The sequence below is a fragment of the Mustelus asterias genome, chromosome 14 (assembly GCF_964213995.1).
Source record: "Mustelus asterias chromosome 14, sMusAst1.hap1.1, whole genome shotgun sequence".
NCBI classification, from domain to species: Eukaryota; Metazoa; Chordata; class Chondrichthyes; order Carcharhiniformes; family Triakidae; genus Mustelus; species Mustelus asterias.
The window spans coordinates 38,047,639-38,071,169 of NC_135814.1; the positions used below are offsets into that span (position 1 = coordinate 38,047,639).

General features: G+C 40.8%; 1 protein-coding gene across 1 annotated transcript in view; it reads right to left on the reverse strand.

Annotated features, from left to right (window-relative positions):
• Positions 1-23,531, reverse strand: part of tgfbr2l (transforming growth factor beta receptor-like) — a 57,893-nt gene that overhangs the window by 23,230 nt on the left and 11,132 nt on the right. The window contains exons 2-3 of the mRNA XM_078229172.1: positions 4,965-5,118; positions 3,751-3,953 (exon numbers count right to left, since the gene is read on the reverse strand). Of these exons, the coding sequence (XP_078085298.1) occupies positions 3,751-3,953; positions 4,965-5,118 (357 nt within the window). The remainder of the gene's footprint in view (positions 1-3,750; positions 3,954-4,964; positions 5,119-23,531) is intronic.

Sequence of the window (23,531 nt, forward strand, 5' to 3'; positions counted from 1 at the left end):
TTGGAGTGTGAAAAAGCTGTGGGTCAGTCAGCATCAGCAAGGATGAATTCCCCACTGACTCCTTGGGTGTCAGAGTAAAGCATTTCATTGAGATGAGAGGAGGGCAGTCAAATTTATGAGTTCATGGAATGTGGGTTTCGTTGGTTAGGCCAGCATTTATTGCGCATCCCTAAGGACATTTTTAAGAGTCAAACAAATTACTGTGGATCTGGAGTCACATGTAGGCCAGACCAGGTAAGGTGGCAGATTTCCTTCCCTAAAGGACATTAGTGAACCAGATGGGTTTTTACGATAATTGACAGTGGTTTCATGGTCATCATTAGATTTTTAATTCCAGGTTTCTATTGAATTCAAATTTCACCATCTGCTATGGTGGGATTTGAACCAGGACCCCAGAATATTACCCTGCATCTCTTGATTAATAGTCCAGCTATAATACCACTACGCCACTGCCTTCCTGCTAATTGTATTTTGGATGTTTAATTTCAAAATTGAAATATTTCAAGTAGATTTTCAGTTCTGCCAAAGCAAACAATAACAAGTAATCCAGGTAAATTTATACCACTCTAATTTGTCTTGAAGTCTCAAAAAGGCATATTGTCGTGGTGTATCACAATATTATCTTTATAGGATAATGTGCATTAAGGTTACATTTATAATGCAACAGAAAAGGTGATTTTTTTTTAGCTTTTCTGTTTACTTCTATTCGGTAAAACAAAGAAAATCTATTGTAAAATCACAACTAACAAAGTGATTTTCTCAAACCTGACAATGAAAATGTTTCAAAATCAAAATCAAATTGAAAATAGATCGGGAGAAACAATAACTCTATTTTTTTATGTTTGCCAATATTTTTTCTTGTATCAATCCAAAGACATTAGCACCACAAAGACCAGCACTAATGTGGTGAATGATTTAGGGGGAAGTGTTATAATAATGAGTTTTGGAAGTGTGACTTTAAGGTATGATGAAGAGGGCGGGGGGTGGTCATGTGATTGTTCTACAATTGCTTCAGAGCTCTGATTTATTTTCCTTATGGGAAGTATCTGGTTGGGAGCTGGAATGGTTCAGTAGCTCTCCTGCCTCTGAGCTGGAAGGCCCTTGATTCAAATCCCAATCCAGGGCCAGGACTTTCCAGCCATTATGCCAGTGGGATCTTCCAGTCCTGCCGATGGCGCACCCCTGCGGTGGGTTTCCAGCGGCGAGGGGTGCATTCAACGGAAACTCCATTGATAACAGCGGGATCTGGCCAATGGTGGGTCGCCTCCGCCGCTACGGGATTGTCTGGAAAATCCTAGTGAGATCTTGCAGTCCTGCTGGCAGCAAGGGGTGCAATCATAGAATCCCTACAGTGCAGAACAGGCCATTCAGCCCATCGGGCCTGTGCCAACTCTTTGACAGAGTATCTTACTCAGGCCCTCTGCTTCGCCCTATCCCTGTAACACCACATTCAATGGGAAATGTTGACAATGGTGAGACCAGAAGATCCTGCCCCCGGCCTACGGCGGGCTGCCTCCACCACATAAGTGACAGGTTGTGTGGAAAGTCCTGCCCCAGGACTTGATCCAGGCTACGAAAGAACCCAGTCACTGCTGTAGCCAGCGTGTATCAGTACTGGTCCCCAGTCTGGATAAATGGAGAGGGTTAGCGGCTGGAAGAGCATTGGCTGTAAAACCACCCACCAAATCCAAAAATAATGGCTGTTAAGAAGGTGATCAACCAACATTGTGGTGACCCCATGTAACATGTGAAAAGCTGAAAGGGATACCAAACCATGAGGAGGTATTTGGACTCCACTTGGAGCTACCCAGCAGCAACAAACCTGAAATTGGGAGCTCAGTAATGCGGGAATGGTGATCACGAATCCACACTGCAACACTCCACGCCATCATATGTTGCTGTTCAAATTTGCTGCAGCATCATTCTTTCTTGAAGATTATTTTCCCTACTTGTTTTGTTCCTCAGACAATTGTTAGAATGGTCTGTAATTATTGGTGGGTTATACAGCCATTTCTTCTTGCTCGTGTTCATATGGGTGCAAAACTATCACAATATTTATAGCTTGCACTTAAATTGACATTGCTTGACTTGAATAAATTTATGTTGCACCATTAGCACAGAACACTAAAGTTATAGGAAAGTCTGTGATCACTTATAACACAAAAGGTATCTATTGGTTACTAGATAGCCTTGAGCTGTGCTTATTATTTGCCTCCATATGTTGGAATGTAATATTCTTTATAACCACTTTTATTGGTTGAACACATGGTAGAATGTGTTATAAGCAGAATAATTCCCAGGATACACGTTGAGAAAACTTTACCAGCAATGAAAAATATTGAACATAGGTATAATTAAACAGTATATAGTGTGAGGAGGAGAGGTGAAGTGAGGGAAGCTTTTGTGCAGTTTCCTTGGTCAAATAAAATTCACCCACTTGCATTTCTCTAGGAATACGAGGCAACAATATTGTGTGTGCAAATTTAGTAAAGGAGGAATAGTGGAAGAAAATGTCACCATTTTATTGAGTGTACAAGTTTCAAACAGAAGGGGGAATCTTTCTGCACATGTATAACTTGCAACTTACAGCCAATAGTTACAATATTTAATTTATATTTTTTTATTCATTTGTGGGACATGGCTGTTGCTGGCTGGCCAGCATTTATTGCCCATCCCTAGTTGCCCAAAGGCAGATGAGAATCAACCACATTGCTGTGGGTCTTGAGTCACATGTAGGCCAGACTGGGTAAGGATGACAGATTTCCATTCGTAAAGGACATTAGTGAAACAGATAGGTTTTTCTAACAATTGACTATGGTTTCATGGTCATCAGTAGATTCTTAATTCCAGATATTTGTTATTGAATTCAAATCTCACCAACTGCCATGGCGGGATTCGAACCTGGCTCACCAGAACATTAGCTGAGTTTCTGGATTAATAGTCTAGCGATAATACCACTAGGCCATCGCCTCTCCTGTGAGTATCCAAGTAAAATGACTGCACTAGGTGATATTTGCTGCAATTTTGCACTCACATTCACCATAACCCACTAGTGCCATGAGGCAGTCCCAGGGTGCCATGGGGCAGTTCCAGTATGTCAAGGCAGTGTCAGGATGCCAGGGGCAGGGCCAGGGTGCCAGTGGCAGTGTCAGAGTGCAGTGCCAGGGCAGTGCATGGTAGGGAGACCCTCTGAGCAGCTCATTTCTGGAGGTGGTTCCCCTTATCGGTTGGGGTAGTTCCCCATGTGCATGTGCATGTGTCTGCCATGTCCATTGGCGGGGGTCATCCGTGTCCATGTCCGTTGTTAGGAGTACAGCTTTGTCTGTGGGGAGGGGGTTCCTCTTGTATGTGTGGATCAAGGCATCCTTTGATCTTGGGATTCCTGGTTTCCAGCTTTTTCCGGCCCTGCCACATCGGCATGACGGCATGAGCCACACCTACAGATTTTCTCTGCACAGAATGCTGGATTATCTGGTGAGGAAAGCCAGCTGTACAGCCAATACAGGCTGGTTTTCCAGCCTCAGCCTGCATACGGTGCAAAAGATGGAAACTTCTGCCTATTATTTCAAAATTAATAAATTAAAATAATCCAGACTTCTTTTACTTTTATAGTTGTCATTTGCCAACTTTGTCAAAACATCTACTAATTTGCTGATTGAGAAAAGAGGTGAGATAATGAAGCATGATAACTGCAACGTATGAAATAAAATTGTCAGAAAGATTTTTATCAAGAAAAAGGCATATACTCACCATTTAGGTTAGCTTTAAATATAAGTTTATCATTACATTCCTGCTCATTGGTACAACCACAGACATACATCATTCCTTTCCCTGTGGGCTGTTGAGTCATGATACAAACCGTTGTATTGTAAGTTGTGATTATTATGTCCTCCACTGGTAAATGTGGATAGTGACACATTGTTTGAACACTCGTGGATTCATTATCCTTTTTCCTACGGAGAATGGCAAAGGTTTATTGGAATGTCATGTGGAATGAAAGTACAAGCTGGAATGTTCAGAATCATCATTCACAATTTCTTAATCATCAACCTAAACCAATATTTTGTGCAAAGTGTTATTTTGTTGGAATGTGTAAATAAAGAAGAAAATTGTAAATAAAAAGCAACTAGTGCGCGATTTGTGTGAAATATTTCTTACCGGGATGATGTGCATTGGCGCTGCAATGTGTTATCCATGGAGGGATAAGGCAAAGCTGTTAGGGAAAAGCCAAGTGATTTATGATATTCAAGAAGGAAATATCAGAGGGTATTTTAACCCAGGGCACTTTGTGTAGATTCTGGTAGTTGGATACATAGCAAATTCAATGACCCAAGAAGGAGTTTCCAATCCCACTTCCTTCTTTTGCCAGCTATGGTCCTGCCAGAGTGAAATCAAAAAGGAAAGGGGAGAATATACTTAAAATGGAGACCTGGGTGTAGGTATTCTGTCTAGTCTGTGGTATGTGGTATAGCGATACTCAGGAGTTGGATGAATGTAATTTAATTATGTAAGAGCAAAATATTGAAGACCCGACACTTAAATGCTATTCCTAGGAAAGAAAGTTGATTGAAAGTAAAAAACTGTTCTACAAATTATTTATTAGTCATGTCACTAATGAATTCTGGTGGCACAATAGACTTTTCTACATCTTAATGTAGCTTTCAGTTTCAGTTGTATGCACTATATTCTGCAGAATCCAATGCTTTAAGTTTCAGCTGCTCAAAAAGCAGGATTCCAAAATAAGTCATTAACAATAACAAGAATTGTAATTTATGTTGACTTAAATAAAGAGACCTAGTGCTGATAAAGAACAAAATCTTCTGAATATGCAGAATGGGAGAGGGTTTTCATAAAAATGTACAAATATGTAAGGAAAATAAGAATTCACTGTAAGGTTGGCAACTTCAGATAACTCAAACAAAATGCACATATGCACCAAATTGAAAGTTACAATTAACACTTACCAAATGGCAACGCAAATTTCCTCTGAACTCGCACAGTAGGAGCTCAAGGTACAATTGCTGTAACACACATTGTCCTCACATATTGGCTTAGTGTAGTCACACCATTTGCATAGGTTTGTCTCCAATAAACTAGTAAGGACATGAGTACTGAAAACTGTAAAACAAAGAAACAAGAATACAGCAAATTGGACATGCGTATGAAGTGCCCTAACCTTCGGGTTTATGTACCAAGAGCTGGAAAGTGAGAATAGGCTGGATAGCTCATTTTTGGCTGGCAGAAGCATGACAGGCTGAATGGCATATAGCCCATTAGCATCTTATTTTCTTTTAAGCAAGTCAAACAGAATTATATTAAATTGTTAACAATGAAACTATTTTAAAGGAGCTGCTTTATTTTCCTGAAGACCCTGTGATATTTATTTGCATGTAAGTTTTCACAGATGTAATACATGGATATGAACAGAAAGTGTAACAGATAAACACTTTAAAAAATTAACAAAAATCAGATTTAACAAAATAGATGTATCTTACTTCTGCCCCTAACCTCAGCAATGCAGAGCAAGGAGGGAAGCAGAAAGAATCAGAGAGGCGGAAGGGGAGCGGATTAGACTGATAGATACAGGATTCTGTAGAAATTGGGAGTGAAATTATTTGGAAAATAGAATAGAGTACGTATTGTAAAAGTTGTGTTTGTAACATTAAGAGGAAATGTTAATGTAAGACTACTTGTGACGAATAAATAAACTACTTTAAATGCCTTGGTGCGGTAATGGTCAGCAGAAAATTAAGAGAGATGCAAAACCACATACTCATATCAATTTACGTTTTGACAATATTTAGTATATTATCATGGAGAATTGTTTGGTGTGAGTTTCCATTACTGGTTACTTCCCTCTTTAAAGTCACATGTTGGATTCATTCAAAAAGAAAGTGAACTTTTAATCCAATCAAAGTATAGGGCCAGGAATGAACCCAGAGAAGTTCCAAACAATATCGAAATCAGGAACTATTTTAAAGTATCATATACACCAGAAACCACAGTTATTACTCTATAGAAATCCATTTTTAAAAGTTTCCAAACTTGTTTGCTAAGCTACACCTGCTAATCTGTATGGAGCAGGGGTTGTACTGCTAATGGAAAAGAGTCTGAGCAGGAGGAAAAGTGAACGATGGCACAACAGGGGTCAGAACATTGAATACAGGAGTTGAGATGTCTTGTTGAAGTTGTACAAGACATTGGTAAGGCCACAATTGGAATACTGTGTACAGTTCTGGTCACCCTATTATAGAAAGGATACTATTAAACTAGAAAGAGTGCAGAAGAGATTTACAAGGATGCTACCAGGACTTGATGGTTTGAGTTATAAGGAGAGGCTGAATAGACTGGGACTGTTTTCTCTGGAGCATAGAAGGCTGAGGGGTGAGCTTATAGAGGTCTATAAAATAATATGGGGCATAGATCAGCTAGATAGTCAATATCTTTTCCCAAAGGTAGGGGAGTCTAAAGCTAGAGGGCATAGGTTTAAGGTGAGAGGGGAGAGATACAAAAGGGTCCAGAGGGGCAATTTTTTCACACAGAGAATGGTGAGTGTCTGGGACAAGCTGCCAGAGGTAGTAGTAGAGGTGGGTACAATTTTGTCTTTTAAAAAGCGTTTAGACAGTTACATGGGTAAGATGAGTATAGAGGGATATGGGCCAAATGTAGGGATTTTTAAAAAAGGGCTGCATGGACAAGTTGGGCCAAAAGGTGTTTCCATGCTGTAAACCTCTATGACTTTATGACTCACCTACCATACACCCAGCACTCACCTACCACACACCCAGCACTCACCTACCACACACCCAGCACTCACCTACCAACAATCTCCGTCAATCATGACTCACACCTAAAATCCATAGCTTCATCTCAACCTCATGCACTGCTACAAGGCTTAGACCCACATCTCGCAACTTGAATACACTGCCTGCAAATCAACTATGAGAACCAAACCATCCAGTCATATTGCACACACTCACTAAAATACTTCCATCTCTCTTGCAGGACAAGTTGGCGCACAACCGGAGGCAGCAGGAGATAATCAGTGGCAGACAGACACATTTGCATGTCCTCACATGATGGATGCTTCCTCACTAGGGTTCCCCTTGCTGAGGCTGTGGTCACTGGTGGGGCTGAAATGATCAAAGATGATGCTACCCTCATAGCTAATCCGCTTTCTCACATCCCATTTCCTCCTCATCTCACAATTTCTTTTGATTTACAAGCTGCAGATAATGTGTAAGCATTCCTCCCCCTAACTCCAACAATCACAAACCTACCCTTATATCTTTCTCCTTTCAGATATCCAAGAACGTTAACCAAGCCAGTGGTGGAAGAGCAAGAGTTCGCAGAGCAAGATGAATGTGATGATGAAGAAACACATCACTGGCTCTCACACTCATAGACAGCAGTTCAGATATTGATACTGCTCATACCATAGAGGATGGTTTGGGGATGGGGGTCTGCATGTGGTGAGTCACTGGACATGAGAGGGCTGCAGCCAGGACAGGCATCAAGGGTAATACAGGGTGGTGAGGTCACACATGAGTTCTGTTATATAGGACTCCCATGAGATGTTCAGTGGGGCCAACAGAAGAAGACCAAACAGTATGCACAATGGAATGCTTGGTACATTGACAAACGCTCAATGTCAAGGAGCATGGAGGAGTGCGACATCAACTTGGCACAGGCTTTTGTGCAGAGCTTGGAGCCCACTCTTCTCAGCAGTAGTTTCCAACCTTCTATATGTCACGGCACACCTCTATACTATAAGAAACCAAGCATGCCAAAGGCCTCTGTCCACCTGTGACTCCACTTTCAAGGAGCTATGAACCTGTACTTATAGATCTCTTTGTTCTATAACTCTCCTCAATACCCTACCATTAACTGAGTAAGTCCTGTCCTGGTTCAGTCTACCAAAATGCATCACCTCGCAGTTATCTAAATTAAACTCCATCTGCCATTTGTCAGCCCACTGGCCCAATTGATCAAGATCCCGTTGCAATTCTAGATAACCTTCTTCACTGTCCACTGTGCCAACAATCTTGGTGTCATCTGCAAACTTACAAACCATGCCTACTAAATTCTCATCCAAATCATTAATATAAATGACAAATAACAGAGAACCCAGCACCGATCCCTGAGGCACACCGCTGGTCACAGGCCTCCAGTTTGAAAAACAACCCTCGACAACCACCCTCTGTCTTCAGTCATCAAGCCAATTTTGTAAGTGGAGTCACAGGTGGACAGAGTGGTGAAGAAGGCATTCAGCATGCTTGGTTTCATTGGTCAGAACATTGAATACAGGAGTTGGGACATCTTGTTGAAGTTGTACAAGACATTGGTGAGGCCACACTTGGAATACTGTGTGCAGTTCTGGTCACCCTATTATGGAAAGGATATTATTAAACAAGAAAAAGCGCAGAAAGGATTTACTAGGATGCTACCAGGACTTGATGGTTTGAGTTATAAGGAGAGATTGGATAGACTGGAACTTTTTTCTCTGGAGCACAGGAGGCTTAGGAGTGATCTTATAGAGGTCTATAAAATAATGAGGGACATAGATCAGCTAGATAGTCAATATATTTTCCCAAAGGTATGGGAGTCTAAAACTAGAGGGTATAGGTTTAAGGTGAGAGGGAAGAGATACAAAAGGGTACAGAGGGGCAATTTTTTCACACTAAGGGTGGTGAGTGTCTGGAACAAGCTGCCAGAGGTAGTAGTAGAGGCGGGTACAATTTTGTCTTTTAAAAAGCGTTTAGACAGTTACATGGGTAAGATGAGTATAGAGGGATATGGGCCAAATGTGGGCAATTGGGACTAGCTTAGGGGTTAAAAAAAGGGGCAGCATGGACAAGTTGGGTTAAGGGCCTGTTTCCATGCTGTAAACCTCTATGACTCTATAAGAACATCTTGAGGCACACCTATTTTCTCTGAACTGCCCCCGAGAAAAAGACATGTTTGGGGTGATTTTCAGCCTGTGTTCACCATCAGATACAATGGTGACACGGAAAATCCGGAGAGGATCAGGAAACGCGAGTTTCCATGTTTATTGTGCATGTGTGGGTGCCAAAAATCTGATTTCCACCATAATAATGCTGAGCACTGATAGCTTCAGTTCAAATTATCGCAAAACCTGGGCCATTGACTTGGAAAAATGTAAACAATACAATATAAATGTGAACTGTATAAAGGGAATTATGCAATGTCTGAGTGCTGCAGAGAAGCTCAGATTTCAGTCATTTAAGGTCAGCTTGTTGTAAAGCAAGCTCGGACTGCTGCCATCTTGGCTGCAGACAGCACGTTCCAAAGGGCTTGCAGCTTCTCAATACAATTTGTTCCCCAACAGATTACTAAAGTTGTTGAGACACCATTCTGGAAGGAGACTAATGTATAAAATGTCTCGGCCATGGTTACCCTTCACAGCCACTCTCAATGCTGCCTTTGTCTTGTCCTGGGGCTACAGTTCTGGCTGCAGCAGGTGGCAGGTTTCAGACTCCTGACTCAAGTAGGTGAACCATTTCCTGAATACTCTGGACAAATATGACCTTCTGCTGAGAGCCATTCTCTCCACTCTCCTCCTTACTCTTCCAGCAGCTTGTCCTATTCTATGTCACCTCTGCTTACTGTCCCAACCATGTTATGATTAAGGGGAACACACACCATTGCACCAATGCTTGGGAATCCTTGAAGCCAGGATGAAGCCCTTCAGCACAGCCACACTACTCCTGGTGGATTTTAGCAACTTCGCAGAATACCAGAAACCACAAAGCACTATAATCATAGCAACTGCCAGTCAAAATAAGTCAGCAATTATTTTGTAAGTTGTTGACGATCCCTTTAAATGGGGATCATCAGCAGCTTGGAGGGTCCTTCAGGGCAGCATTAGGTGGAGCACTGAGCTCCAAATTGGCAGTGCTCGCTTCAAATCAATGCTTGACATCGCAATCTGTCTACTTTACACCCTTCAGTGGATGCTCCCTGTACACATGTTAATCCCGTTACCAAAAGAGGCACCCTCAAATGGCAACCCCCAACCCCACCATACATGCATTAGTGTGCAAGTCAGCCGTGGACAGAATTTTGGAGCCAAAATAGCACTTATAGTGCCAATAAAATGAAGGCAAAAGTTGCAACCTTGAACTCTGTGCTTCTCTTTATAGCCTGTTTGAACCTTACTTAGTTCAATGCATATCTAATGAGGAAATCAAACACAGTTTTGTATCAGCAGTTATATATAAGAGGTAATTTGGAGCAGTATAAGAGGCTAAGATTGACAAAGTTAGATTAAAATCTTCTATCAGGAAGAACATTAACTTCTTGGAGTTACTAGTGTCCCAATCCCCTCCCCCCATGGCTACACTCTGACTGCCACATCATTCATATTAACTGTAATTAAATCCAGATGACGAATTGCAAATTAAGCCTTTGGTGATTTAATAAAGCTGCACAAACATAAAAAAAAGAAAGATTGTGCATTTATGAAAGAGTTCCAGATGTTACTGAGGCAAATGCAAAACATCAAAATATAAACTTCAAAAACTTTGGATGAGACAATACTGGAGTGAAAAAAAGCTGATTAAAAACAGCTTGTTTTCCTAACTAAAATTGAACCCATGCCTTTCCATCATAAGCCAAATATAATCATGGATCATGTTTCTAAACAAGAATATGAATTGGGAATTGTTGCCAAATCTATGTAAATATACTATTTGCTTAAACTAAAAAGCGTAAGACTTGGTTAACAGGCACAATGTGCATACATTATGTGACAAATCTAAAAGCCAGGAGCCCCTAGAGTTCCATTTTCAGAATATATTACTGAAAACTAGTTTCCTAATTGCGACACCATTAAATGTACCAATAAAAGATCAAATTGGAAGATTACTAAATTACTTAGAGAACTGTAGTTGAGCAGTAAGCAATATTGGCAGCATAAATTTGACTCATTTTAAAAATATTCCTGTCAAGTACCACTTAAAATATTGTTCTGTAATTTACACCACATTTCTGGATGGTTTTCTGAATTGTATTCCCAGTTACTCACTGTTTCTCTATTCACTGCTATGGAGATTTTTGTGCAACAATACAATGTAGTCCAGGCTAGTTTTGTACCCACTGTTGTAAGTTAGTCAGGAGTATTGTCAACATTAAACTAAACTGAGCCATGGCAAAACAAGTTGTTAAAGAGAAACAGAAACCAAATGCTGACTCGCTATTATTTCATTTATAAACTAATTTATACAAGTAACAATAATCTTCAAAGAAATAAGTCGAACTTTTCCTGTTGAACCTAGCAGTGCTGTTTGTTCACCAACAAGCACCAATCAGTGGACAATCCGATGAAAGCTGAGTGAACATAGAACATAGAACAGTACAGCACAGAACAGGCCCTTCGGCCCACGATGTTGTGCCGAGCTTTATCTGAAACCAAGATCAAGCTATCCCACTCCCTATCATCCTGGTGTGCTTCATGTGCCTATCCAATAACCGCTTAAATGTTCCTAAAGTGTCTAATATATTTATCAACAGCAACAGGTAGAAACTTTGTAATAGATTGGTAATATTTATTCAGTATCTTTGTTTAGCCTACATGATCCATATTCTTAAAAAACTGTACAATATGCTTTTTTCAGACACTTTAGCTTCCTCTTAAAACCCCTACCCATTTATGCCATTCGAAAGAATCTCTGTATTTGAAATTCCCTGAGTAGCTTCCCTGAACCCAAATTTTGAACTAGCTGATGGTAAGCAATACACCACACAGTTAAATAAATGAGAAAAAATGAATTAATAAGTGATGAAATTCTTGGGGGAAAGAGTCAATAATAATTTTGACAATGTTGCCACTCGTTCCTTTAAGAATTGGTTATTAACAATGCATCTTTAGGCCGATCTTAAAGGGGTATCCAGCAAGCAATAATAATTGGGGCATCAATGCACGAACAATTTGACATGGTTTACTTCCTTTATTGACCTGTCAGAAAACAGATGCTGAATTAAAAGTTGTGATGGTTTTCTGATGCCTTCCCTCCAGTCCTATCATTACCATCACATACTAGATCATAACAGCATGTGAAAAATAAGGGTTTGCAACCATATATTTTGCTGCCATCAAATAAATTCTGAGTGTCACCTTGTGTTTTGAGCCAGTAATTGTGTTTAGTACTGTACCACTGGGGGAGGAATTGGGTCAACATAATAATGTGTTAAGTGTCATCAATAATATACCATCTTACCCTCGTATTGCATGTGCCTCATGTACAAGAGCATTGACGTTGCAAAGAGCCGTGTGAGCCAATTTGCACCAAGTCTCTATGACCTGTGTTCGCTGACCAACATTGGCTCCTGACCTAGCAACACCTTGGTTTAAAATTCCCGTTCTTGTTTCAAACCCTTCAAAGCCCTTGCATCTTTGTAACTTTCAGCAAGCCGTACAACCTTCTGCGATCTCAGCACTTCTCAATTCTGTCCCTGTGAACATCCCTGATTTTAATCACTTCACCGTTGGTGGCATTTGCCTGATGCCTAGATTCTAGAATTCCTTTTCAAGGCCTCACTACCTCTCTCTCTCCTCCTTTGAAGCACTTAGAACTACTTCTTTCCTATTATCTCATTATGTGACTCAGTGTGAATTTTTGTCCGATAGGGTGCCTGTAGCATGCCTTAAAAGTGTTACATTTTTGAAGGTTGTTGCTGTTGCTTGTTCAGGAACCCACAATTCATTGGTAATCAAAATCATGGAATTTTACTATTTCTTTGAGCCAAGATTTGTACGTCAATTCTGAAAAGAACATCTGAAAAGGAAAATACAAGCCGGATTCAAACACGGCTTTACAAGAATTAAAAATAAAGCCTAGGAATAATGCTATATTTCACTGGATGTCCTGCCTTTTTGCACCTTAGCAATAACATACCATTTTAATTGTCCTGCAGTCATGTGCCACTTCATTTTTAACTTACTCAGATTAAGTAATTTATTTTAATGATCCTAGAATTAACTTTTCCATGTGGTGCTCTGACTGTGCTACCTTCTCTGTGAACATAACTTTAATGTTCTTTGAAACTTTTAAACTAGCTTTTATCAATTACCATATATGTGAACATTTTTTATATATTTATAAGTATTTTCTCTCGCCATATTATCTAAATTATTAGACACACATGATATGGCTTGATTAATGGTCAGATCTCATTTTTATTTTTTGTTTAAGACTTCCAGCTTTTTTCAGTTTCTTTCTTTAACATTATAACCCTGCTTTTTAATACATTTTTGCAGCTCTCAGGTTACAGTGGAACATTCCAGCTTCATATCCATCAAGCAATTAGAAATTTGAGATCAGCCAGAAACAGTTTTGGGCATCCTCGGTATTATCCTAATATACTTCTGAATGTAGAAGAGTGATTACCCTCAGCACAAAACTAAGTCAGTTTGCCAAATTAGTGTGCACCCATTTTAAGGCAAATATTGGTTGCAAGCTTTTGTAAATTGACTTTACTTTTACAGGGAAGCAGACCATGTCTAGGCAAACAACTAGGAAAAAACTCACCATATTTAAAACTAGCTCAGTGACAACTACTAGATAAAAAAATTTTTGAGGTCATTAACTTACGTGGGTACGATAGGTATAGAGGGATATGGGCCAATGCGGGCAATTGGGACTAGCTTAGTGGTTTAAAAAAAAGGCCCGCATGGACAAGTTGGGCCGAAGGGCCTGTTTCCATGCTGTAAACCTCTATGACTATGTCTATAACTTCATGATCTATCAACAGATCTTGCACTTCCATTTACTAAGTTTTATTTTATTCATTAATGCCAGATAGGCCTGTTGTAGTTTTATACTTTTTCACTTTTAACTAGGTGAGTTTTCATTGCAATTAACCATGCTAATATTACAATTATTTTCTAAGTACAATTTTTGCTCAACAGTTACCAGCTAATAAAAACAATTTATAAGCTGTAGTCAAGGGTCTTTTAAAAACTTCCTTTCGTCACCATTTTCAAATGGCAGAGTAAAGATGAGAAACGTGTATGTTCCTTATAGTAATTTATTTTGGCTTACTGACACTTGACCTTGTGTGACTTTAACATTCATCATCGATCACTGTCGCCTGTCCCGAAGATGATGGGTGGAATTTTATCAGCTCACCCTGCCCATCATTGGTAAAATCACGCGAGAACCGAGAATTCAGGATCACAACCGATTTCTCGGCTCTCACGATTTTATGAGATCCATATTTCCGGCATGGTCAGCCTCTCGCCGGAAATGGGTGAGAGGCTGATTAATTTATTTAAATTTATGTAAATACTGTTTTATATCTGCTTAGTGAGCCCAGCGCTCAATTGTCTGGGCTCGCTTGCCTTTATGGCCTCCCTGGGAGAGGTTCTCTCCGGCGAAGAAAACACCTGCTCTCCATGAACAGGGAACAGTCATGTTGGCCTTGCCGGTGGAACCCAGGGAGGCCGAGGGCAAGGTGGAGGTGCCCCTTGGGCAGTGCCAGACTAGCAATGCCACTCTGGCACCTTGGCACTGCCAGCCTGGCACCTGGGCAATGTCCACTGGGCACCTTGACACCATCCACCAAGCAGTGCCAGGGAGCAGGGCCAATGGGGGCAATGCCACAGGGTGGGGCCAATAGGGGCAGGGCCAATGGGGGTTGGGGACTATGGGGGGGGGGGAGCAATTGGGGGTAGGGCCAATGGGGGGGGTGGGGCCAATGGGCGGGCAGGCTCTTTGATCTGGGAACTACATAACTAATTTAAACCATTTTGGAAGACATCCTGACCAAGAAATTTGGGGAAAATGGTCCATTATTTGGGGCTTTCACATTTCTACATCTGACCTTTTCACAGAAAAATGGACTATCTATGAAATCATAATTAACTTCGGGGTGTTTACCAATTTCTCAAACCACTTATCTTACATTTAACACTATAATTTCTAAAACTAAAAGTTATACTTCTAAAACACATGAATTGTGAAATTAGATATTTGTAACAGTATACTCTACAGAGGTTCCTTCTGATATCTGGCATGTGAGAAATAGCCTTCACTGTAATTCTTACACTAAAGTATCGTATGTCCAATGCATAGAAATTGAACTTGTGGTCTCCTCCATTAATAAACAATAATCTTAATGAGTTTACCATGGCTATCATACACCCCAAAGCATTGTAGTCACAAGTTCATAGGTGTTTAAGCAATTTCCTGTATTAAAGCCAGTGTAAACCTGTAAGCTGATAGTAATATCCAGGCTATGAAGATTACAAGTATGAAATAAGCTTTTGTAATTTCTCTAATTTGAAAAAGATCTGTGTGTTTTTTTTCACCACAGTGGAAACTTGGCTAGGTATTGACTGGAATGGAATCATTTCAGTTCTTTTCTTTCTTTTATCAGGTACACTCACTAGAACAACATTTTGTTTGGGAATTGTGGTCTTTCTAAGTCAATATGTTAATAATAGACAAGTTATTTCTTGTGGATAAGTTACTTCTTGGTCCTGTTGGTTGCTATGAGGAACTGTGCCAAATCATTTGGATTGGCAACAGATAATAACAGGATATTGCACTTTTCAATAAATATTTAGAAACGCTCAGTTACTTTTCTTTAATTTTCTTCAGGCCACCACTTTCATATTATTTTTTCTGATTTATTCTCAGGATGTGGGCAATGCTGCATTTATTTTTCAGCCCTAGTTGTCTGGGAAAGTGTTAGTGGGCTTTCTCCATGCACTGCTACAATTCTAGTGGTAATGGCTTTCCCATCAAGCTGTTAGGCAGGAACTTCCAGGAATTGACTTCATTTTTATTCATTCAGGAGATGTGGGCATCACTGGCTAGGCCAGCATTTATTACCCATCCAGCATTTCCCTTGAACTGAGAGGTTTGCTCAGTTGCACTTGTCCATCTCAGTGATATAAGTGGTCAGGAGGGGAAGTGCTGTCACAAGCCTGGGTGAATTAGTTCAGCAAATATTGGGTGCGATTTTCACAGCCTGCTATACTGCTCTAGTAACACAGAAGGCCGGGAGACATCAGTGGCGACCATTTTGCAGGATCCCCACTGGGTGTCACGGTCTCCGCACGTCTCCCAGCCTAAGTTTTCTGACGTAATCAGATCCACACTGGATATCAGTGCGGAGCTGGCTATCATATGTAAATGTCATGGAATTTGACATTTCCATATGATTAGCAGGCCTGGGACGGAATTCTCCAGGCCCACTAGCATCTGCTGCCTCCACCCCCCTTCCCCCGCCCCCTCCCCCCACCAACTCCCCCCCACAAGCTGGGAGCGGTTCCTCTAGCGGGGTTTACAACTGCTCCCCACTAATGGGGAACAGGCTCACGACCCTGCTGGAGAGAAGAGAGGCCATTGAGGCCTTCCCAGGAGGTTGTGGGTAAGAACGGTACCCCTTGGTCAGTGCGAGCCAACCTGGGCACCTTGGCACTGGGTACTGGGCAGTGCCAAGGGGGCGGGGCCAGAAGGGGACAGGACATACTGGGGGGAGCAGGGTTTTTTTGGGGGGCGATTGGTTGTAGGGGAGGCCCGCTGCCACTCTGCATTGGGATCACTGGGAGAGGGAAGGAGTGAGGGCGATCGGGGCTGGCCATCCAGGTGGGGGGCTCGGAACGCTAGGCATTTACCTCCTCACTAACCCTCACTGATGGAACGCCCGAATTGGATTTATACGGAGCATGTCTGTTTCGTGCCGATTTTGGATGGACGAACGCGGTGATAAAGGGGGAAGTGCTGGTAAAGTTGGGCGTGCAGCCCATTAAGTCAATTTAAATGCATGGTCCTGATCGCAGTCACTTTTGGGCCTTGGTAAAGGGGGAACCTCAGCAGAGGTGGGCGCGGATCGTGCTAGTCACCTCATACCCGACTTTACCAAGTTTTTGCGCCCAAAAACGGGCGCAACGTGATGGTAAAATCGGGCCCTGAGTTTTTTTGGTTTTTTTAATTCATTGATGGGTGTGAGTTTCACTGGCAAGGCCAGCATTTGTTGTCCAATTCTGGCAATATAAAGTGAATAAAAGCTATTCCATCTTAGAAGGATCTTAGTTAGGAAAAGATCATAGAACAAATTTATCTGATCTGTTGACATTGGGAGGAGTTAGCTCTGCTTCTCACCTGCTGCTTCTGATGTTTAGTATGCAAGCAATCCTGTGTAGTGGCTTCACTCGGTCCAATCTACATTCTAATGTGTGCCTGATATGGATTTAAATTTGAATTGGAGCATCACAGCCTAACCCAGTTCAATCCTCAGAAAGCATCATATGGGGATGTGATGGCATAGTGGTAATGTCATTGGATTAGTAAACAGCAATCCAAAGTAATGCTCTAGGAACCGGTGTTCAAATCCCACCACGACAAATGGTGAAACTCGAAATCAATAAAAATCTGGAATTAAAAATCCAATGATGACTATGAAACCATGGGTTGATTGTCTTTAAAAGCCCATCTGGTTCACTAATGCTCCTTAGGGACTTTCAGCAGGGATCATGGGATAACAATCAGGAGCTAGAGCTAATATTACTCCGTTTACTCTGATCGCTGCAACTGATTAGTGTCCTTAAGTTGAACCAGCTGAGATGAACAAAATTAACATTACAGATTAAAAGTGGGACTGTACTTATCAGTATGGCTCAGATAATCATGAACTCACATTGAGCTATTTAGGAAGCTGTATGCTATTTTGATACTTAAGTTACATTATACTGCAGTACTGAAGACTCCATGATTGAGATTTAATTTGCAGATAAAGGGGTGGCTATCCTGTTCTGTTCCTTTACTTCTGCATTTTGTGTTTTGTACCAAAAGTTTGAGAAACTCTTGACCTACTATTGAACTTATCCATGGATCACCTCAATGTGTTTATTTTTTCAAGTATTAATTTATAAAATACATTTGCGTTTATACAGCTTCTACTTGTGGAGATTATGTGGAAGAAAAGGCCACTTGGGGAAGACGAAAGGGAAATGGGAACAGGGAAAAAAACACATTAAGAAGAAGCAAATTACATCCAGGTTGTCAGTTTCTCGTACAGAAGGAACAACCAACTTGTTCAGTCTGTTTTCATAGATACAGACTAAAACACCACTTCCCGGTACCTGAGGCCATGCATAAGGTTCAAGTTGACTGATATCTGACCGTTTTATTGAATTCATCTGGTTCTTTCAGAAATCAGATTAAAATGATCTTTTGTATCAGCATTGGCGAAACTGCCAATCAGGTAAGTTTTACATTACCCTAATGTATAGTTTCCACAGACTTTAAATACCATGGGAATGTTGGCACATTGATATATTTTACAAGGATCCTATATCTTTATATTTTTATGTGAGAAAAAATAAATGCAAGCTGCAATGAACTTTGTTTGGCTAAGGTGTATTATTTCTGTGTTAACCAACTACTTAAGGGCAAGCACATGGCAAATGCAATTTGCATCTCAGTGTGAAGTAATGCACTTGGGAAGAACAATATGGAAAGGCAGTATAATCTTAATGGTACTATTGAGATAGGTGCAATATCAGAGGGACTTTAGGGCAGACATTCAAAAATCATTGAAAGTGGCAGAGAAAGCTGGTAAGGTGGTTAAGAATGCATAACAGCAGTCCTTCAAAAATGAGGGAGTCATGTATGAGGGACTAAGATCTCACCCTATATATTTAAATTATATATATATAGAGATATGCTTATTGATATCTCTTAATATCCTCTAAAAGGAGCTACTGAACAGTATTAGAGAAATTTGCACTTTGTTATCCATAAAGAGCTACTATTGACCCCTTTGGGCTGCACAGACCAAATTCAAGGATAGCTATGCAAAGGCCACCTGCATTTCATAACCCAGTCTGGCCAACAAGAGTCTGTTTGTTTGCCATGCCAAAGGATCCCACAACCTTCCTTTCAATTCTCAATGGTTGAGATATTCAACAATCTTGGTGTTGCAGATGAGGGATTCACATCCTTGTCAAAGACGGTGTGGAGAGGTGGGAGATATGTGATATCAGCCTCTGGTTAGTGGAGCCAGTAATATTGCCTTGCTGGACTTCTTATTTCAGTATCTGAATAGCAGTCTCTCAGACAAGAAACTCTGGCCCAATTCCAGATTTTTATTGAATTCAAGTTTCACCATCTACACTGCTTCTACTGGAAATTCAGTACCTACAAGACTGATTAATCTCTGCATGCTTATCCCATCATCAGAAATCAACACCACCAGAAAAGTGAATTATCCAGCATCAGTTTTCAGCTCACTAATCTCCATGAATGAATACCTGATTGGATTTGGATTCTGGACTCTGGGACTCATAAGAAACAATATTTATGTTATTTTCTATGTGGTCTCTGAACTCTAAATCCCTCTTTTCACTATCCCTCTTGTACTGTATGAATGCAAAGGATAAAACACTGTGACCCTCTTCCCATGTTTTGTGCATGTGTAATTATACTAATCCTTTGAGTTCATCCTATCTCAAGTTAGCTGTGAGGGTATTAATAGGAAACTGAATTACACCAAAACCAAAGGGTTGGGGAATGTGCCACCACTTCTAAAGGGAGATGTAAATCAAAACACCTTTCTGTTTATGGATGGGTGGTGAAGGAAGAAACTAATGCTGTCCAAATTAACCCCACTCCTGTCCTTAACACATGTGACAGAATTTTACGCTCCCCCAAGGAGGGTTCTGAGTCAGGGCAGAGGGTAAAATTGAATGGATGGGATTTCCCTCAGGAACTTGCCTGCCCAAATCCAGACACAATTGGATGTTTCGGCAGGCAGGGCCTCAGGAATCTTGATGGCCACTTAACAGCCTTATCCTGCCTAGCCTCAATTTTTAGATGGTGGGTAGGTTGGGAAAATGACATTTAACCTTTTCCCCATCTCGGGCAGGAAGGGGTGGGAGGTGGTGGAGGGAATGCTTTACTCTGAAGACCACCCCAGAGTTGGAATGCCCTGCCCCCAGGACTTTGGAGCTCTGGGGGCGCCTCCCCCACTGGCCTATCTTCCAACACTGTGATTGGTGGGTTCAGGGATAATTGGTATCAAATGGCTCATTAATGATCTTAATTGACATCCCACCATGAGTGGACGAGTTTCTCATATCAGCGCCTTTCTGACTCTGCCTTAATGACGGGAGCTTTTCCCGCCACCAGGAGATTAAGGCTTAGGGTGGAATTTTTCCGTCCCACCTGCCACAGGAATCGTAACAGGCGGGACAGGACCATACAAAGATCTGTTGATCTTCGGGCGGATTTTTCGCTCTTGGGGTGAGCACGGCTGGAGAGACGTCTCTCCCATGATTAACTGGGTCCAGCCATCATATTTCCTGTCACAATCAGCTGGTTTAAATTCAACCCATAGTTTTTCTTTATCATTTACAGCTTGATTCTAATGCCTATAAAACTAAATCCATTATTTTTTATTGCAGTCGGCATATAGATGAATAAAAGCTTGTAACTAAAATAAAATCTTCAAAGTCTGCACTCCATTTAGTTGCCTTCTCAATTAGTTGGAGAATTTCATGGGGCAAGGAATTGTGTGAAATGTTACTTTATTTCTGAGTCCACAACCACCAACTTCCATGTGCCTAACGTAAATCAACCCAACAGCCCAAGAATAATTAATTAATTTTATTTATATTGAACTTGTCTTCATTTCCATGCATTGATATTACTATGTCATGTGCACAACATTAAGATGTGGGCACCCTCAATCATCTGTCAGTTTCCAGTGTCTATCAATGAAAAGAAGGGAATCTGTATTGTGGACAATGGAAGTTCTTCTGTTTGTGATCCATTACAATAAGAGGCATTTTATAGACTAAATTTGGCCAATTTTAACTTGCTCCACTTGCAGGGCAGCTGCAATCTGAAAATGATGTTGATTTATGCTAGGGGTCAAGCCGCTGCTATCTTCAGTAGGGTCCTTGAATGAGTAAATTTTAACTGATTGTTTTGAGATCTCATTTTGTGATTATATTAATTTATGGTATGGACACTAACTTTGAATGATAAATTAGGGCCAGTTTTTCTGTCCATAATATTCTGCATGCAACAATTCCCAGAGCATTACAGAGTGGAAATAGGGATGGAAACATATATTGGATTTCCTTCCCTTCTGCACATAATGTGTGTTCCCTGGGGCCAAACATATGGGCCACAACTCCTACATGAAACAGATGCAATTATTTGCATTCCATTTAGATAATGCAAAGTGAGGTCATAATGTCTTTCACTGCACTTTCTGGCAGAACATTGGGAACGCATCTCCAATCACGGAAACTTACTGAGAATTCTGAGTCTCCTCCTTCATTATCTTACATAGAAACTATGTTTGAAATCTTCTGAATAGCAAATTGGCACTGTGTGGAGCTCTTTTGTTCCCAGATGCCACCAGTCCAAGGTTACATCCCAAGCACTATTTCGTATATGCATCAAATCTGAAGAGATGGTCCTTTCTGGCACTTGCCCAACTTATGTAATGTAGCCGAACCTGAGAAAACAGTTGGCTGCAGTGCTATCATGCCAGACACATATGGAAAGCATACTGTTTGAGTTATGCTGGAGTGAGAAAAGGAGGTAAAATTTGTCCTCAGTTGCTCAAGTTTTATTAGACTGATGGTAGCATTCCCCACTCATTTTAGCTGATGTATCGGAATTACATTCTGTGATTCCTTCCAATATATTAAGGAAACCATTTCAGTGGCTTTCAAGTGGATAATTTTGGAATAGAAATATCTACTTTTAATATCAAATACCACGGATAAGCAACTATTGCAATCATTGCTGTTCTGACTAGTTGTCAGTCACTAATGATAGAAGAGTTTGATGTTACACATTTGGAAGGGAAGCGAATATAATCTCTGCGGACATATGTTCCTTACCTCTGGAAACGGAATCATTATCACAGTGAATTCCAAAAGAACTTAGTAGGTAAAGCAAAGAGCAATGAAAAATAACTTGAGAGGTGAATATTGAAAAAAAAGTCTACGAAGGCTCATGAGATCAAACTTGATGAAAATAATAAGTCAAGTAAATGGAACATTGATGTGGGCAAAAGAATTAGCAAGTTGAGAAGAAAGATAGACATAAACAGAGACAGTCTGTCTGTGGGCACAAATACAGCACTGCATTAGTTTCAGAAACCTGGCTCTGTACTAATTAAAAGTGGAAGCTGCAAGTTCTTCTCTAATGTATTTAAAAACACATTCTAAAGATAATACAACGTTCTAATATTAGTTGGAACTGCTTATCTTTGCTCCTCATTAAGTTTTTTTCAAATCCTTCAGAACGAATCGGGTTTGCTGAGTAGTTTAATTGTAGACAGAGGGAAAAGCAATTATATGCACAGAGATAGTTTTCCTGAGCTAAAGTTATACATTTTAGAATCATTAATCTGGCTAGCAGAGAGGGTCATTAGATTAAATGTTTATTTGACTGTCAAATGGTCAAAGTTAAAAGCAAATTACTGTGGATAGTGGAATCTGAAAAAAAACAGAAAATGCTGGAAAACCTCAGCAGGTCTGACAGCATCTGTGGAGAGAGAATAGAGCTAACGTTTTGAACCTGAATGACCCTTTGTCAAAACAGCTCCAAGCGTGGTTTCAGGTTGAACTCCTTTGCCTTGGGATGGCCTTTAAAAATGGTGTCCCAACCCTTGAGGGACTACATTGCTGGCAGAGCAAGCAAATCAGAGGCCTCCCTGACAGCAATACATTGCGGGACCTGCCCCTTGCTGTTTGGGACTATACAGTGGAGAAAGCCGCCATTGCTGTCAGCGGATTCAGTGCCGCTTTTCCCACCTCCTATCGGCCTTTGCCAATTTCTGGGAAAATTCAGCCCTATAATTCTGCTTTTGAAGCCAGAACTAATTTCTCTGGAAGCAGTAGAGCTATTTTAAGTATTAAAGAAAGTAGTTGTAAGAATGCCAGTCTGACTTTGCAGGCTGAATTTAATTATGAAAATTGAGCTAATCAGCTGAAAAATGTACTTATGAGAAATTATCCCAAAGATTTATGCCAGGGTGTGACTTGGAGACAAAACACATGCTAGACATTTTATGGAGGCAATGATTGGATCCCCTGTGGGGTTATTTACAGTAAGTCAAAAGAAATGTTCCCTCCCTTAATGGTCTCAATTGTTTGTACATTGTTGCATATATCTTCCACTCTTCTTCCATTCCCTATCATTCTCCATTATTCTCTGACTTTTAATCTCCTCTGCTACTTCTCTCTTGGAATGCAAAGAAGAGGGAGAAAAGTAATGATGAGATCCAGGGTGTGGCCTGATAGACCGAGCCAGTGCTGCAGACTGGTGAATTGCCCATGTGTTTGAGCTGAATGTCATGGATAAAGATTAGAGGAAAGAAAAACATGGCACAGGCTGAATTTTCTCGAGAATTAATGGAAGACATCAACTTGAGGGGAATCCGGAATTGGTTGCAGTCAGGAGGAGAGAGAAAGAGAAAGGTGTGGGGAGGCACAGGCTGTCTCAGGGTGGGAGGCAGTAGGATAAACAGAGAAAGTG